This window comes from Molossus molossus, unplaced genomic scaffold (assembly GCF_014108415.1).
Source record: "Molossus molossus isolate mMolMol1 unplaced genomic scaffold, mMolMol1.p scaffold_m16_p_3, whole genome shotgun sequence".
NCBI classification, from domain to species: Eukaryota; Metazoa; Chordata; class Mammalia; order Chiroptera; family Molossidae; genus Molossus; species Molossus molossus.
The window spans coordinates 123,671,911-123,687,860 of record NW_023425366.1 but is presented as its reverse complement, the minus strand read 5'-3'; the positions used below and the strand labels follow the sequence as shown (position 1 = coordinate 123,687,860).

At 52.7% G+C, this 15,950-nt stretch overlaps 2 protein-coding genes across 5 annotated transcripts; both read right to left on the bottom strand.

The window, feature by feature from the left end:
* Positions 1–508: 508 nt before the first annotated feature.
* GDPD3 (glycerophosphodiester phosphodiesterase domain containing 3) lies at positions 509–6,309 on the bottom strand. Of its 3 annotated transcripts, XM_036280024.1 has the most exons (10): positions 5,645–6,309; positions 5,333–5,375; positions 4,962–5,097; positions 4,834–4,879; positions 4,561–4,679; positions 4,393–4,482; positions 3,950–4,083; positions 2,599–2,658; positions 2,456–2,507; positions 509–700 (listed from the first exon to the last, which is right to left on the bottom strand). In XM_036280024.1, exons 1-10 carry the CDS (start codon positions 5,781–5,783, stop codon positions 563–565), a joined length of 957 nt encoding a protein of 318 aa, XP_036135917.1. In that variant the 5' UTR covers positions 5,784–6,309; the 3' UTR covers positions 509–562. The 3 variants fall into 3 exon arrangements, with proteins under 3 accessions (XP_036135917.1, XP_036135915.1, XP_036135916.1); XM_036280022.1 differs by having other exon boundaries at positions 4,393–4,679; XM_036280023.1 differs by lacking the exon at positions 2,599–2,658 and having other exon boundaries at positions 4,393–4,679.
* Positions 6,310–6,425: 116 nt separating this feature from the next.
* Positions 6,426–12,774, bottom strand: MAPK3 (mitogen-activated protein kinase 3). 2 transcript variants are annotated; one of them, XM_036280004.1, is made up of 9 exons: positions 12,596–12,774; positions 11,398–11,580; positions 9,427–9,616; positions 9,125–9,241; positions 8,741–8,855; positions 8,221–8,352; positions 7,956–8,065; positions 7,708–7,862; positions 6,426–7,009 (listed from the first exon to the last, which is right to left on the bottom strand). In XM_036280004.1, the coding sequence occupies exons 1-8, from the start codon at positions 12,763–12,765 to the stop codon at positions 7,740–7,742; spliced, it is 1,140 nt and encodes a 379-aa protein (XP_036135897.1). In that variant the 5' UTR covers positions 12,766–12,774; the 3' UTR covers positions 6,426–7,009; positions 7,708–7,739. The 2 variants fall into 2 exon arrangements, with proteins under 2 accessions (XP_036135897.1, XP_036135898.1); XM_036280005.1 differs by lacking the exon at positions 8,221–8,352 and having other exon boundaries at positions 6,428–7,009; positions 12,596–12,770.
* Between the last annotated feature and the right edge of the window lie 3,176 nt (positions 12,775–15,950).

Below are 15,950 nucleotides of genomic sequence, written 5' to 3'. Positions count from 1 at the left end.
TAAACTTGAATTGTCCCCTGCCATGGCCCCAGTACCCAGTCTGGCCTAGTGTAGTCGATACACGTTTGTGAAATCCATGCTGCATTGTGTTACTAGGGCTGGAGAGGTCTGAGGAATTTGGAGAGCTTTTGGAATAGGAAACACGGGAGTGGAAGGTTGGAATGGTTCAGGCAGCATGGTGCTGAGAACTCGGCTGTCCCAGCCATGCCCACATGGGCAAGTCGAGGCCCACAGGGGCAAGTCAAACCCCTCGCTGTGTGCCTGGTGCTTTTAATGGCCTCAGAAGAATGGAACCATTATCTGTGGCTCTGAAGGGACATTCCTGAGGAAAGTGGAGGCCAGCCTGGCACAGGGCGTGGCATTACTCTGGGTCTGGAATGTGGCTGAACCAGTGGGTCAGGCTAATTAGGGCCCCAGACTGGCCTTAGGTGGCCTCTTCTGTCATCTTCAGTTTCCTAGGATCTCAGACACCCCCTCCCCAGTGAAAAAGAATGCAAAGAGGCCTGACTGAAAAGAAAATATTTATTGGGACATACTGGAGAGGGAAAGGAGACCTGCTGGCTCAGGAGACCTGGGCAGCTGCTCTACGGTTGTCCAGGTACCGCCTCAGGGCTGTAGGATAATCGGTCATGACGCCAGTGGCCCCCAGACTGTAGGCCAATTCAAAATCTGACTCTTCGTTAAGGCACCAAAATACCACCTGAGAGGGGAGAAAACGGGCTGGTAGTTTCCGAATAACTTTACCTGGAACTCCCCCCTGGCATCCAGATGGTTAGAGCTCTCCTCTGTGGAGACCTCCCAGCAGCAGTATGCTGGGGAGCTGATTGTTAAATTTTCAGAAATTCTTCAAATTGGTTTTGAAAAGGTGATACATACAAAATACTAATAAATACTACACACTCATCACTTCCTAATAATTTTACTATCACCTATGCTCTGGAGGTTACTTAAGTCTGTCAAATGTGTACGAGGAAAGTACTCTGTAATGAGGTGCTACTTCACACCTCCTCCCAATTATGTGTTCAGTGACTTCACATTGGTGGCCTGAAATTGGCCAAGTATATACACCAGGGAATTGCTCAAATCAGGGCACCTTTCCCCCCCGGAGAGCCAGGTGTGGACTGTTTGCCAGCATGCCAGTGCCTCACAGCATGCCCACATCTGCTGCTGCTCTTCATCTTCCCCGACTCCCGAGTCCTCTCCTGTGGGCACTGACAGAGGCGGGATGAGATCTGTGTCCTGGGCAGGTCACTGGACCTTTCGGTTTCCTAATGTGACAACTGAGAGTTATGGTCCAGCCTCCTAGAGCTGTGGTGAAGCCCCAAGGCGTGGGAGGGCTGATCTGAAGGAGCCAGGTCATCCTTACTTACCCCCAAATCCAAACCCATGGCTTGTCTGTGAGTAAACTCTTCCACCCATCCCCACTGTTACCACTTGAGCCCAAATCCTGTCAGTGGCGGCATCAGCCTCCTCATGCAACTCTTCTTCCACAATGGCCCCCGCAGTCACCTCTCCACTTGGTGGCCAGGATGACCCTCACTCAACAAATCTCCACTGGATCAGGTCGCTTCCCTCAAAAGCTTCCCCTCCCTTTGGGCTGCAGTCCAGGCTCCTTCCTGAGGTCCTTAGGTTGCCTGCCTCAGCCTCTGCTGCCTTCTGCAGCTCCCCGCAGCTCCCCGTGCCGCTTCCTCCAGACCGCAGCCTGGTGGAGCCCCTCTGCTTCTCAGACAGCCAAGCCCTCTTGCTCCTCTGGCCCTTCTCACATGCTAAGCCTCTTGCCTGAGTTGCTTTCCCTTGCCCCTCCCCTTGAGCCAGCTCTTCACTTGTTCCAGAAGGCTTCTCTGACCCCACAGACCACCACACTGTTTCCTTTCGGTCCACGAGTGAGTTGCCCCTGTGATGGCCTGCTTCGTTCTCTGTGGTAAATCCTTACCCAGTCCTCAGTACCACAGTTCCTGGAATATATTCTCAACAAAGGTTCGTTCTCTGTGGTAAATCCTTACCCAGTCCTCAGTACCACAGTTCCTGGAATATATTCTCAACAAAGGTTCGTTCTCTGTGGTAAATCCTTACCCAGTCCTCAGTACCACAGTTCCTGGAATATATTCTCAACAAAGGTTTGCTAACTAAACGGCCTGGTCAAAGCTGATGGTTGGAGCGGGAGGAGGTGGGCTGGGCTGTTTTTTCCCTTCTCTGATCTTTGCCCAGCCCCCCTCATCAGGGATCAGGACAGTCTAATACATCACTACAATGGCTAGCATTTATCAGACCCTTGCTAAGTACCAGTTACATACCCAGGAGAGCTAGATATATCATTATCCCCATTTACAGGTGAAGAAACCAAGACTCAGAAGGTGACCCGTGCAAGGCGCCCGGCTGGTCAGCAGCAGAGCTGTTGACTGGAATGCTGTGCAGGGCCCATGCTGTGAACTAAGAGGTGCTGGTCTGGCCTCACCTGCACGCCTCGCTGCTCCAGGTGTTGGATCAGGCTTTTCCTCATGATGAGCCTGGTGGGAGGGAGATGGCAAAGGCCACGATGAGAGAGATTAAGGAGAAGGGCAGAGGTAGGTCTCCACCCAGCCTTCTCGCCCACCTCACCATTTAGAAACTGCAGCTGCTAGCTGGTTCAGCACAGGGCGGGAGAATGGGAAGTAGGTTCTGCGGAGAGGTAGTATGGTGGTCAGTCCATGGGTCTGTGTCACAGAGGTGGGAGGTGGGGAGTGTGGGTGGTAGTGATCCCTGACCAGTGAAATATGGCCTCTCTAAAAGAATCTTTGCAGTTGTCCAGATGAACAGTTCATCCATTGTTCAGTGAGATCCTACTATGTCCTTGACTCCAGGCTTTGAGGGTGTGCCTATCCTTGGCTGTTTTATAGAAAAGGAAACTGAATTTTGGAGTTATATTAACTTGACCGAGGTCATATAGCAAGTCTATGGTGGGGCCAGGACCGAAGTCCAGCTTGATTCCCAAGCTGGACACAAAATCTGGAGGTCCTCCTGGTTGGGCCTGACCAGCTTCCTGAGACCAGACAGCATTTCATGGGTCGGCTACCTGCCTCTAACTGTCCCGCTCCAGTGGTGACTTCAGAGGCCCTTCACAATGTCCCAGGGCAGGCTTTGGAGTCAGACCCAGGGCAAACCAGGCTCTGTAATTCTAGCTGGATGACCTCGAGCAAGTTATAGAAGCTCTCTGAGCCCCAGGTTCTCCATGGGTACTGGTCAGGATTCCTGTCCCTCCTGGGGGTGCTGCAAAGTAAAGCTCAACTGAACTAAAGGGTGTGAAAACACTGTAAATCCTGCTTCAAAGGTTATGTATACAGAGTTCTGCAGTAATGATGTCTTTGTAGCAAAGGATTGTGGGGGCTGGCTAGGAGCTTCCTTCATGACAATAGAGAGGAGCAGAAAGCACAGGGCCACCACAGACTTCTCTGAAAGCAAAGGGAGGGGCTGGCCTGAGAGCTGGTGAAGTATCCAAATTCCTGATACTTTACCCAGATGTTACTTTGTTAATCCTTGTCTCCCAACAGGAAAACACTTGCATTTCCTTTTGAGAATCAATGTGATGCTGTAACTAATTAACATCTGTCTCCCTAGCCAAACAATAAGCTGAGAGGCGGCCTTATTCCACCCACATTGGTTTTCTTTACTAGTGTAACTGCACCTGGAACAGAGTAGGAATTCAATAAATATTTGTTGGATGAATAGATAAGTAAATGAACCCTTTGTTCTAAAGCATCAATACACATTTGCATTGAATTTCAGGTGGTTCATGGACCCTTAGTATTCATGAATGCTGGGTAAAAACCACTGTTTTCAAAGCACCATGGGGTTATCCTGAGGGTAGCTGGGGATCCTACAAAATGGAGCTGGAGATGGGGGTGTTTTTCCAAGGACAGGAGCAGCTGGAAGCCTGGGGGATGAAGAAGGGAGATGGGGACCCTGTGCGTACCTGTTGATGATGGTGGGCAGGAAGCACAAGAAGAACCTCTCGGGGATAGGGATGAAGGGCAGCAGCCCCAGGTAATACAGTAGTAACAACCAGACTGATCGGCTTACTGTGAAGGATATCGGCATCTCAGGGTTCTGGGGGGCAAGTGGAGGCGAGAGGGGATCAGTCTGCTCTGGGGAAGTAGAGAGGCTTGGGATACAGGGCAAACATTCAGGAAACCCTACTACCTGCAGGACAAAAGTCACATCTTGGCCCAGCACGCAAGGCCTAAACGCACGCTCCCTGTTCGCACCAGCATGACTACTCACATACTTCCTCCACCACCTCACCTCTCCAAATCCTCCAGAACCCCTCAGATCCCTCTAGCCTAGGCCCCTCAGGTCAGGCTGGGTTCCAGCTCCTGGAGGAGGGGCTGCTGGAGTGGCGAGGGCTAAGGGACTCACGGCAGCTTTGCACTTCCTCATGACCGAGCTCTTCTCTGAGGCCCAGATGGTTATTTCATTTCTGTCAAAGTGCCTCACCAGGCTGGCTATCTGGAAGGAGGAGAGGAGATGAAGGGGAGTTAGGCCTCTCTCCAGGCCACAGGCCCCCCACCCTGCCTGCTGCACCACCTTGTGAATGAGCTTGTCGTTTCCCTCTTTGACCTCCACACTCATGGGCGTCCGAGGGAACCTCTGGAACATATCCTCCAAACGTATCATGTGCCTGTCTGACCCATGCGCAAACTGGCCTGGGGGGTTGTGGGAAGAGATCAGAGGATTGGAGGGGTGAAGGTAAGAACTCAGGGGAAGAGGGGCAAGTCTCAGAGGAGAAGAGAGGGCAGAAGTTGAGGCCATGACCCACTCAGGCCGGCCCAGCCCAGGGCTCACAGCCCATGCTCTTACCTGGTGAGAAGTAAATCTCCAGCTCTTCCTTGTAGAGAGGCAGCTCCTGGGGAGAGCAGGGAGCATGTCATCAGGAAGCTCAGAGGGAGGCTTTCTGGGTATGGTGGAGGGGCTGGAGCAAGGCCCACCTCAAATTCCAGGCTGCTCACATCCCTGTTCACGCCTGACTGGCGAGACAGGTTCTCGTCATGAGACACCACCACCACACCATCCCGAGTCAGCTGACAGTCCAGCTCCAGGAGGTCCGCGCGCTGGGACATAGAGCTGTGGGGGGCAAAGGTCAGTAGAGTGTGCAGCGCAGGGACATGAGCCAGGCTGCAGGGTGGGAGGGAGGTTTAGGGGAGCATGGGGGAGAGTTTAAAGTGGGATATGCAGGCTGTGTAATGCCTCCAGGGGGTTCCAGCCACCTGCACCGGGAAGTGCATGGCACCCCTTGGCATCATGCCACGCAGAGCTGGCATGACCTTACGCAGCAGCTCAGATGGACAGGTGCACTCACTTCTCCATGGCCTCCATGGTGTTCTCCAGCTTCTCTCCAGATCCTGTGTGGGGCAGTGCAGTGGGTCCCGGGGTCTGGCCTTCCCACTTCTCCCCTCGCCCCTGCCTCATCACCCCATCATCCAGGTTAAGCAGCCTCTTCTTCCTCATTCCACATCACGCCCTGCCAGCTGCTCTCCTCCTACCTCGGTCTCTGCCTCTTTCTAACATTTGGCCCCTTAGCCCTACCACTCTTTGACGTCCACCTTGGCACACGTTGCTATCCTATTCCACCCTCAGTAGCCAACACCCCCCCTCCCCTGACTCAGCTCACCTCCCCGGTGGGCCCCCAGGCGGGTCCTGAAGGCCGGAACGTAGGGTGTGTGCAGCAGGCGAGGCCGGCGCAGGAAGAAGATGGAGAGCATGGCATAGCTGCCCAGGGCGGGCAGGGCGTAGTACAACACAGAGCTCATGCCGCACTGCCTCTCCGGGCTCCGGGCTCCGGCTGCTGTGAGCTCCGCTGTCCCTGACGAATTGCACTGCCTTGCCCGACTGCCTGGCCTGATGTAGGCTGGTTCCACCACTGGTCACCACCACGCCCCTGGGACCTGCTCAGCCTGCTCTTGGCCCAGGGCCAGGCTGCAGGGCTCAGCTGGGGATGCAGGAGAGGCTAGGCAGCTCTGGCCCTCACACCTCCAGATCCTTCACAGACCCCAGCGCCCCTCTTTTCCTTGGCCACACGGGGGGAGTCAGGTTCATCCCATAGGTCTGCTATAACCTTCCTCCTAACCACTCATGCATGTGGCCAGGGGGCACAACACACCACCCCTTGCTGTTTCCAGAAAATTCAGGGGTGTGTAGAGTGCCCGAGTCACCCCTGAATCACCCCATTCGAGAGAGGAGAGGACAGTGACTAAAGAGAAAATTGATTCCACTCTGTCCAGGAGACTGGAGCTTCTTACACTCCCATCTTCAACCCTGGCCAGCTAGGGAGCCAAAGGTCACCAGGGCCAGGTAAAGCCACAACTGGGGAGCAGCTGGGCTGGAGTGTCAGTCTTCAAAGCAGCAATGGTGAGGGACACAGCATCATCAAACACAGACAGAGCCAGGGCCATCATATACACATCTCTATATTTATATATTAGATACAGGCTCAGGAGCGGGCAGGGGCACTGGGCTCTCCATGTGCCCCCACCTCCACTTCTGTTCACCCACACACAGAAGCAGCAGGAGTTAGGTGTGGCAGCTTAGGGGAGGGGGTTAGACAGGGCCCTGCTCCTCAAGGATACTAGCCCTTGAGCCCTAGGAATGTTCCTTGAGGGAAAATGGGTGGGGTGTTAATGAGGTGAGTGGGGCAAGGCTGGCCCTGAGTCCCTACTCAGTGTCTTCCATCTCCTCTCACTCCTCAGTAGGTCAAAGGGCAGCCAGAGCCCTTTGATTCCAGAACTACCAGAGACTGGGATAGCTGGGCAGAGGAAGGCAGAGCAGCTGAGGGGAATGTGCTCTGGGGCCACGAGCCCCACTGGTCTGGGAGGGGTGGGATGGAGGGAGCCTTGGCCTGCCTAAAGCAGGAGGCCCGAGCAAAGCAAGGGAAGGTGGCCAGGCCCGCCCTGTGCCCCGAACTGGGCTGCCAGGTCCGGGCTGGGCAGTGTCCATTTTCTAACAGTCCAGCAGGGGAGGGGCAGGCAGGAAGCAGGGCCTAAACAAAAAGGCAAGCAGGAAAGGAACCATTAGTACCCATGAGAGCACCTGCCAGAGCCCTGACCTCAACTCTCATTTTATCCTTACAGTTGAGTGAGATGTGTCTCAGTTTCCTCATCTTTAACGGGGATAACATTAGTACCTAACTCATGATACTGCTATAAGGATTAAATGAGTTCATACACATAAACCTCTTAGAACAAGCTTAGTGCTGTGTGTGCTCTCATTATCAGGACTGTTTCCAGGAAGCTGAGCAGCAGAGGTGAGGTGTCTTACACAATATCACACTGCTCTTACTAAGTGTCTGAGCTGGGGTTTGAACCCAGGTGTGTCTGCCTTCCTTCCATTAGACTACAGCTGGCAGAAAGACAGCAAGACTGGAGAAGGGAACAGCCGTGTGGGTTGGGACAGGCCCAAGAGTCCCCCAAACGTGTGTGAACTGCTTGCCTAGGTGTGGCATCTGGGTCAGGCTGAGTGCTGCTAACTCTTCCCAAAGCAATTACTGCCCCACCTGCCTCTGTGCCCATACTGGGCAAGGCAAAACCTGGCTCCGGTCCTCAGATGGCCACAGCCTGGGCAGGCTCTGGCCCTTCTGTTGCTACCATATACATGGATCATGGGCATGAGCAAGCTTTTGACTGTATGGTGTGCTGGGTAACCATGTCTCAGGGTGCACGGGCAGTGGGGAGCACTCACCCAGCCCCAGAGAGCAGAGGCATCTGTTCAGGTTAGGTGGCCTCCAGCACCCCAGGCTGGAAGCGGGCGGTTTCCTGGAATATGAGCTCCTTCAGCCGCTCCTTGGGTAGATCATCCAGCTCCATGTCAAAGGTGAAAGGTTCCTCGGCCACTGGCTGGAGTGGCATAGAAGTGAGGCTCAGGCCAGATACTGAGGGATGCCTATCCACCCACTTACCCACCAGACCTGCTGCTGATAGCTGGCCCACCTCATCTGTTGGGTCGTAGTACTGCTCCAGGTAGGGGTGAGCCAGGGCTTCTTCTACTGTGATCCGTTTATTGGGGTTAAAGGTCAACATCCGATCCAGCAGGTCAAGGGCTAGTGAAGGGCAGGAATCAGGGGTCAAAGGTAAGGCTAGGGAAGTTCCCAGAACTACTGTTTCACTTCTCTGTGCAGGGGGCCTGTCTACTCAGGAAGCTGCTGGACTTATGCACCCAGTTTTTATCCCATATCAGCCACTTTGTCTCTCTCACCTTTGGAGTCTGACTTGGGAAATAGCTTAGCCCAGGCCACCTTGGTCTTGGAAGGCAGAGACTGTAGGTAGTTTCGGGCCTTCATGTTGATGATACAATTCAGGTCCTCCTGGGATGGGGAGCCCAGGATACCTGTGGGTAGGGCAGGGGACTTGGTGAGAGATCTTCTCTCCCTTCTATGAACAGAAGGAGCCAAGAACAAGAGCTCCCACCAACCCATTCCTGACAGTTATCTCCCAGCCAATACTATGGCGGTGAAGCAAGGGGTCTGGATTTGGGCAGCCCCAGGTTCAAATCTCAGCTCCAGTACTTCCTAATTGTGGAATGTAACCTTGCTTTTCCCATTTATCAAATGGGATAGTATCTATATCTCATTGAAACACTGTAAGATGCTGTAGAGGCTCCAAATGTGGTGGTACCCCTGATCCAACTCTCACATACTCACCAGCCCTGACCCTAAAGAAATCTCACCTCTAATATGCTAATCTCCCTTCCACTCAGCTGGCCAGGCCCCCCTCACCCAGAATGTGGTTGAGCTGGTCCAGGTAGTGCTTGCCAGGGAAGATGGGCCGATTGGAGAGCATCTCAGCCAGAATGCAGCCCACAGACCAGATGTCGATGGACTTGGTGTAGCCCTTGGGAGGAGGAGAAAGTGGTGGGCTCCTGGGCCAGCCTCAACAGGTCCCTGTTGTCTGGGCTAAGCCACCTTCCCAACCTTAATTCAATGCTTCAGGGAGGCAGAGGGCAGAGGCCGGGAGAGGAGCTAACGTTTAGCTCCTAAGCACCAGAGTAATGTGACATGGCCCAGGGGGTAAACTTCCTGCTTTATGGGGGTCACTGTCCTGGTGGCTCCAGGGCTTTCTGGGACTTGGCCCCTCCCCTTTGGGGGTGGGTGGCCCCCTACCTTGGAGTTAAGCATGATCTCTGGGGCCCGGTACCAGCGTGTGGCCACGTATTCTGTCAGGAAGCCAGTGTGGTCATGCTCAGGATCAGCGATCCGGGCCAGGCCAAAATCACAGATCTGGAATCCAACCCAGACTGTTAAGCGTGGTGCTCAAGTTCTCCACGGCCCAAGCAATCATGTCACCATGCCTCTGCCCATGCTGTTACCTTTGCCCGCAATGCTTTCCTACTCTAGGGGACTATTAGTCATATGGAAGCCCAAGACCCCTGGGGGGGGGTGTGGTGAGCACCCAATCCTCTGACCTTAAGGTCGCAGGTGGTGTTGATGAGCAGGTTGGAGGGCTTTAAATCCCGGTGGAGCACGTTGGCTGAGTGGATATACTTGAGGCCTCGCAGGATCTGGTAGAGGAAGTAGCAGACGTGGTCGTTGCTCAGCTGCTGGCTTTTGAGCAACTTATACAGGTCTGTCTCCATCAGGTCCTGCACAATGTAGCTGAGGATGGTATCGGAGACCCCACAGGTGGGGGTAGTGGGAGGCACTTGGTTAAGAAGAATGGGCTCTGGTGACCAGGCTTCATGTCCCTCCAGTTGGCACCCCTAGGACTCAACAGATCTGCCAACCCATATCACAAGCTGGGCAAGGCCCATACTCAGAAGTTGGGCTCAGGGCATCTGCTGCATCTCAGTTGGTCACCCTGAGCAAAAGCACTTCCATTCTGTGGCCCCAGTTTCCCTACTGGGACAAGTGGGGACAATAAAAGTAGGAGGCAGGATAACTTCACAGTTAAGAGTAACAGCTCTGGGGTTAACCTGCTGGTGTCTGAAATCCCCACCCCCACTGCTCATTGATTTTATGACCTCAACCTGTCTGCACCTCTATTTCCTCATTTGAAAAGTAGGGGAAATAGTTCTTTGGAGAGTGGTTGTGACAGTGAGATGAGATGACCCATGTAAAGCAGCCAGCCCAGTGCTTGGCATGTTGTAAATGTTCAGCAAACATGAACCACTATTGCTATTGTAAATGCCTGAGCCACATGGCTATTGAGAGGGTTAAATGAGATAATGTATGAATACCATCTGGCACGTTTGCTTAAAAATAAATGCCTACCTTATGGGAATAGTTTGTGCAAGACAAACGAAGAAAAACTCCCAACAGCATGCTCCTACTCAAAGAGTGCTTGGCCATGCATCAGAAGATAGAGTAGATGTCCTTATATATTTTAAGATTAAACATACATACATACATACATAAATCACACATAAATGTCTCTTGGCTTGTCTCTGCAAGAATAAGTCAGGACTATCTTTTAGAATCAGCCTCAAAAGGGCCTTCTGAGAACATATGGACCAACCCTGCTCTTTTATAGACGAAGAGGCCCACCCACCAAGATGCTGAAGGTCACACAGAGAGCTGGGAGTGAGCATGGAGGTTTCCTGCCCACAGTTTGTGGTGGGGGCTGCAGACACTGCAGTACAAATCCCCACACTTGGGCAGAGAACTGGGACTGACTGGGGGTGGGTGGAGTGGGGGAGAGGTGACGGATATTACAAGCTGCTAACAACAGAGCCAGGCAGGAAGTGGACAACACACTAGGAAAGTGATAAGCGGGGAGGGCAACAAAGGCAAGGCTGTCCCTCCCTGGTCAAGGTGCAAGTTCACAGGTGGGGTTCTGAGTGGCAAGTCCTGGAGAAAGGACTGGGTCTCTTTTGGAGAAGGGGCAGAGGCAGCAACAGAAGCACTTAATTTTAGGCTTTCTGAGGCTCAATTTCCTCATCTATGAAAGGGAGCTGAGATCCATCTTATAGGAAGGTTGGGAGGTAGAATCAGAAATGCCATAGCCCTGGGCATGCACTGCACCTGACTCATAGTAGGCCCTCAAAGAGAGGCAGTTTTCTTCCTTCCTACTTGCCTTCCAGTCTGAGGATCCAGAGGGGAAAGAACTGTCTGTTAAACAAGAACTGACTAGGCAGAGGCTGGGTCATGTCACAGGATTGACTATGTCAGGAGACGAAACTCCCACAGAGACCATCATGCCCAGACCCCCACAGGGCATACTGTAGAGAACAGACTTGTCCAAGGCCACACTGCCTGGCTGCAGCGGGCCAGGATTCATCTGATGCCTCATAGTCCTCTTACACTTCATGGCCTCTTTTCTGCTAGGTTTCTTTCACTGGGTTTGCTTTGGAGGGTGACAGGGAAGAAAGAAACAGAAAGAAAGCCAATGTTCTCCCAGCCCAGCTCTTGAGGCCATGCCTGGCCAAGGTGAAGGATACACATCCCTCATAGCATCCAGGGTAGGTGCCCGAAGAATGTCTCGGATGCCAATGACATTCTCATGGCGGAAGCGCAGCAAGATCTGGATTTCCCGAAGTGTGCGCTGGCAGTAGGTCTGATGCTCGAAGGGGCTGATTTTCTTGATGGCCACACGTGTCTTGCGTACGTGATCATAAGCTGAGCTGAGGGGGCCAGAGAGGTGTTGTTGGTGTGGTCTTACAAAGGGGAGTGCAGGCCTGGTGGCCCCACCCAGACCGGGGCAGGGAAGGGAGGGAGCAAGAGAGAGCTCTGGCCAAGTCGTAAACAATGCTGGTTCCTTCCTGCTGTAAAGGCCTGGGATCTCCAGGGAGAAAGCTGGGGACCAGCCAGGCAGCCCTTCAGTGACTTCACAAAGAGAGGAAGAGACTGACCACTCACAGACTTCCCCTCTCCTCAACTCTTTCCATTCTAGTTGCCCTGACCCTTCAGTCTCCCCTTCCCTTAATGGGCTCCTTCAACCCAAGACAGGTCCAGGGGCTGGGAAATGAGGGGAGGACATACAGTGAGGCAAATACAAGGAGAAGGAGGGAGTCATAGGAGGAACTGGAGGGAAGGGAAAAGGCAGGCACGGGTGTCAGGGCAAAGTACCTGGGCAGCAGAGCTGTTCCCAGATGAACAAAGGCCCAGAGCACACAGTGGGGATGGGACCCCTCCTAAAAGTTGCAAGGAGGCACTCCTGGACCCCTCAAGTCTTACTGGGCCCCTGGCCCCAGGCCCAAAGCACTGCCCCACCCTGCCCAGCCCTGAGCTCTGCTCTTCTCTCTCAAACTTCCCTGGCAGGCCTCCCTGGGGGAATCCAAGGTATCCTCTCCCCAAAGAAGGGTCCTTCACTCCCTCTTCACTAAGGATAGAACCGTCCCAAGAATACCTATTCTCTTCATCTCACCCCATGTCTACAGGGTCCCCACAGCTCCCCGCCATATACTCAGATGCCCCTCCCTTCATTACAGAACGGTCGGCTCAAAGGCTCCAAGCCCCTCGCGGCCGAACGCACGCAGAAAGCACTCCAAGGCCCCCTCCCTGGGACGCCCCCAGCCTCGGGAAGCCCCCGCCTCGTCCAGACGCGCAGATCTCCAAGGGCTAGAAAGCTCCCAGCACCCAGCACCCCTCCCAGACCCTTCCCCCCGAGACGCCCCCTGCCCCGGAACGCCCCCTCACCTGACCATGCCATAAGCGCCCTCGCCGATGTACTGCAGCTGCGTGTAGCGCGGGCCCACGTCGAACGGCTGCCCCTTCACTACCTCCACTTCCCCGGGGACCCCCAGGCCGACCCCATCGGCTCCCCGGGGCTCCCCGCCCCCGCCCCCCTGAGCCGCCGCCGCCGCCATCTCCACTCCTCCCCTCCCGCCCGCCCGCCTCTCCCCAGCGCCCCGCCCGAGGCCCCGCCCCTTCCCGCCCGCCGTGTCACCCGCGGAGCCGCGCGCGCCAGGGCTGTCCCCGCGCGCCCGCGCGCCCGCGCGCCCGTCACGTGACCCGCGCTAGCGCGCGCCCGGCACCCGCAGACCTTCCGGCCGGTGCCTAGCTGCCCTACACCCACAGCCACCCAGCAAGTGTGCGCTGGAGCTGGGACCCGGGTGGGGTCGCCTGGCAGAGCCGCTGCAGCCGAGGGGCGGCCTGGGGCTCTGGGGCCAGCCTCGGCCCGACGACCTGATCCCGTCCGTACTTCAGGAAGCCACGGGAGAGGCTTCCTCGCAGACGTGGCCCGCCTCTCACAGCGAGGAAACTGAAGCCGGAGTCGGGGCTGACGACTTGGCATCACTCAGACCACGGAGGGCTGGGGAACTGTGGGAGTGGGCCAGGGACCTGGCCCCTGCCAGCAGTGTGCAGTGCCCTTAGCAGGGGACAGACAAGCCCAGCCTACCTTTGCATGGACCAAAGGGGAAAGGCGAGAAAGCTGCCTGCAATGTTGACTGGGTTTGGTTAAAATATACCACCAGGCTTTTCTCAAAAACAGCAACATAGGTAACATTTTTGTTGTCACTGGATTTTGCAAAACTGGAATCCTGTCAAGATCATCCTTTTTTTTTTTTTTTACTGGGATTTGAATTTATTGGGATGACATTGGTTAATAAAATTATATAGGTTTCAGGGGTACAATTCTATAATATCATCTGTATATTGTATTGTGTGTTCACCACCCCAAGTCAAGTCTCCTTGCATCACCATTTATCCCCCCTATACCCTTTTCTACTTCCCCCCACTTCCCGTAAGTTCATCATCTTTTGATTCTGTACTAGACTTCATAGTTTACACAATTATTTGACCACTTCAGTTTCTTTCACTGGACAACTCCACAATCAAGGTGTCATCTTATTTTCTTAGCTGGATGAGCCGGGCCATGGCTGTCTTGTTCATTACTGTACAATGCCTGGCACTTGTACTCTTAAACGTTTTTGAATGGATGAATCAAGTTTTACAAATGAAGGGCCTGAGAGTTGTGGAGCTGAGACTCAAAATGATGTCTTCTAACACAGAGGCAGAGGCTTTTTAAAATTCCATTCTGTCTCCCAGAATCACAGACGGTTAAAACTGGAGAAAGGGCCCTCAGAGACTATCCAGTCCAGCTCCCTCACTCGCAGTGAAGATGTGAGCTGGAAGCTTCAGAAAAACATTTGCTAGGCTTCAGTAAGTATTGCATTGTTTTTCTCTCCCTTAGAACCTAGGAGGAGGTCCTTCTATGCATTATAGATCAAGAGACAAAGTGGAACAGTAATTATGATTCTGAGATTGCTCATAATTAGATCTGTGGCCAGGCACTCTAATTCAGATTAATGAGATCAAATTGCTGGTTTCCAATAGCCCAAAAGTCAGTGAAGGTTCAAGAGGTGCTAATTAGATCAATGTCTTAAAAAGTTATTCATTTGATAAGCTGTTGAATGGCACTGTGTGCAAAGCTCTGAACTAGGCACTGTGGCAGATGAAAGATTACTGTATAGTGAATTAGTGGTTAAGAGTAAGAGCTCTCTGGATCCAGATTACCCAGGTTAGAATCCCATTTTTGCCACTGTGTTACCCTGGGTAGATTACCTACTGGCCTCTCTACTCATGGAGTTTCTAATCTATTGAAAAGATGCACATACATAAATCAATTTAATACAAGATAGATGGATGTAATATACAGTATGTGAGCTCAGGTGTGGGTGGGATCACTCTTTCTAGAGAAATGAGGAGGTGGCATTTGTGTCATTGAAAAAGCAGTAGGATTTCAGAAGTTTGGGATAGAGGAAAGACATCAAGAAGAAGGAGCACCATGAGTCCGGGCATAGAGGCAGGAGCATGATTTGTCCTCTGTGGCTGCAGTATAAAGGATTAAGGGGAGTCCAGGCTGGAGAGCGAGGTTGGGACCAGATTGAAGAAGGCCTTGGATTCTGGCAAGTTTAGATGTTACTCAGGAAGCAGTAAAAGCCTTTGAGGGACTTTTGCCAGACCATTTTGCAACTGCGGGAGAATATAATGACTCAGAGAAACACCATGGAGTTCAGCATGGAGCCAGGTTTCCTGAGTGGGAGTGAGTTTCCTGGTTTAGGAAAGGCTGGTGTAGTCAGAGGGGTGCCTGCCACCTCATGCTGTGTCTTACTCTCACCCAAAGGCATGTGACTGAGATTCCCCTCTAGTGGCCGAGGTTGGTACTTCCTTGGAGATTGGACTGGGATTTCTCTATTTCATAGATTTATATTCAACGTCTATTCTGTGCCAGGCACTTTTATGTACTTTATCTCTTACCATCCTCACAACAGTCATATGAAGTAGATACCATGAACATTTAACAGGGAACAAAGCAGAAGCTTACTGAGCTATGGAGTTGGAAGAAGCTTGAAGAATCATTTTCTCCATCAGGTAGTTCATTACCTCATAGCTCACTACACTGTTTGAGTTTTTCTAACAGCTGCTATGTGGCTTAGCTCTGTCCTCTTAGATTTACCTAGACTAAGTCTTAAACCAGTTCTTCTCTGTTTGTGATATCAAGGTCACAGAAGAGGCCAGTGAGTAATTTGCCCAGGGTAACACAAATGAATACCATTTGAAGAGGTCCAATAACCATTCCCATTTCAATGATCTCAGCTAGCCAGCACCAACTGAGAAAGCAGCAACTGTATAGGAATAGGGGTCAGACACATTTAATCATTTATTAAGATTTAATTACTGACCATTTTTTCAATCCAAAAAACCTTGGTTCTAGTTTTCTTGTGACACTTTATCATGTATTAGAGATTGGCTATGACCAAATATCTCACCTCTGGTATAAGCATTCTTCTGCTGATACCTTCTCAGAAATCTTTGTGGTCAGCTCTGCCTGCTGCCACTGGGCTCCTTCCTGGGCTGTCCTCACCAGCCTTCTTTCTCCGCAGGGTCTCCTTTAGTTACATCCTATTTCTATGGTGACAACCTTTTCCCTTATGTAAAATGTCTAACCTTAGCCATTGCCTTTCTGCCTGGGTTCAGTTCCAAAGTGTCCTTGTTTGCTGAACAGCTTGACCTGCAGGCTGGCCGATACACAGACTTCAGATGTCCA

Coding starts and splice junctions, on each gene's coding strand:
- GDPD3 (XM_036280022.1), bottom strand. CDS start 5,783: ATGAGCTCTGTGTTGTACTACGCCCTGCCCGCCCTGGGCAGCTATGCC. Junction 4,880..4,961: donor TGAGCAGCCTGGAATTTGAG/GTGGGCCTTGCT, acceptor TGCTCTCCCCAG/GAGCTGCCTCTCTACAAGGA. Junction 2,508..2,598: donor GCAGCTGCAGTTTCTAAATG/GTGAGGTGGGCG, acceptor CCCTCCCACCAG/GCTCATCATGAGGAAAAGCC.
- MAPK3 (XM_036280004.1), bottom strand. CDS start 12,765: ATGGCGGCGGCGGCGGCTCAGGGGGGCGGGGGCGGGGAGCCCCGGGGA. Junction 9,617..11,397: donor CTGGATGCTATGAGGGATGT/GTATCCTTCACC, acceptor TACCATCCTCAG/CTACATTGTGCAGGACCTGA. Junction 8,856..9,124: donor AGATCATGCTTAACTCCAAG/GTAGGGGGCCAC, acceptor CCTCCTCCCAAG/GGCTACACCAAGTCCATCGA.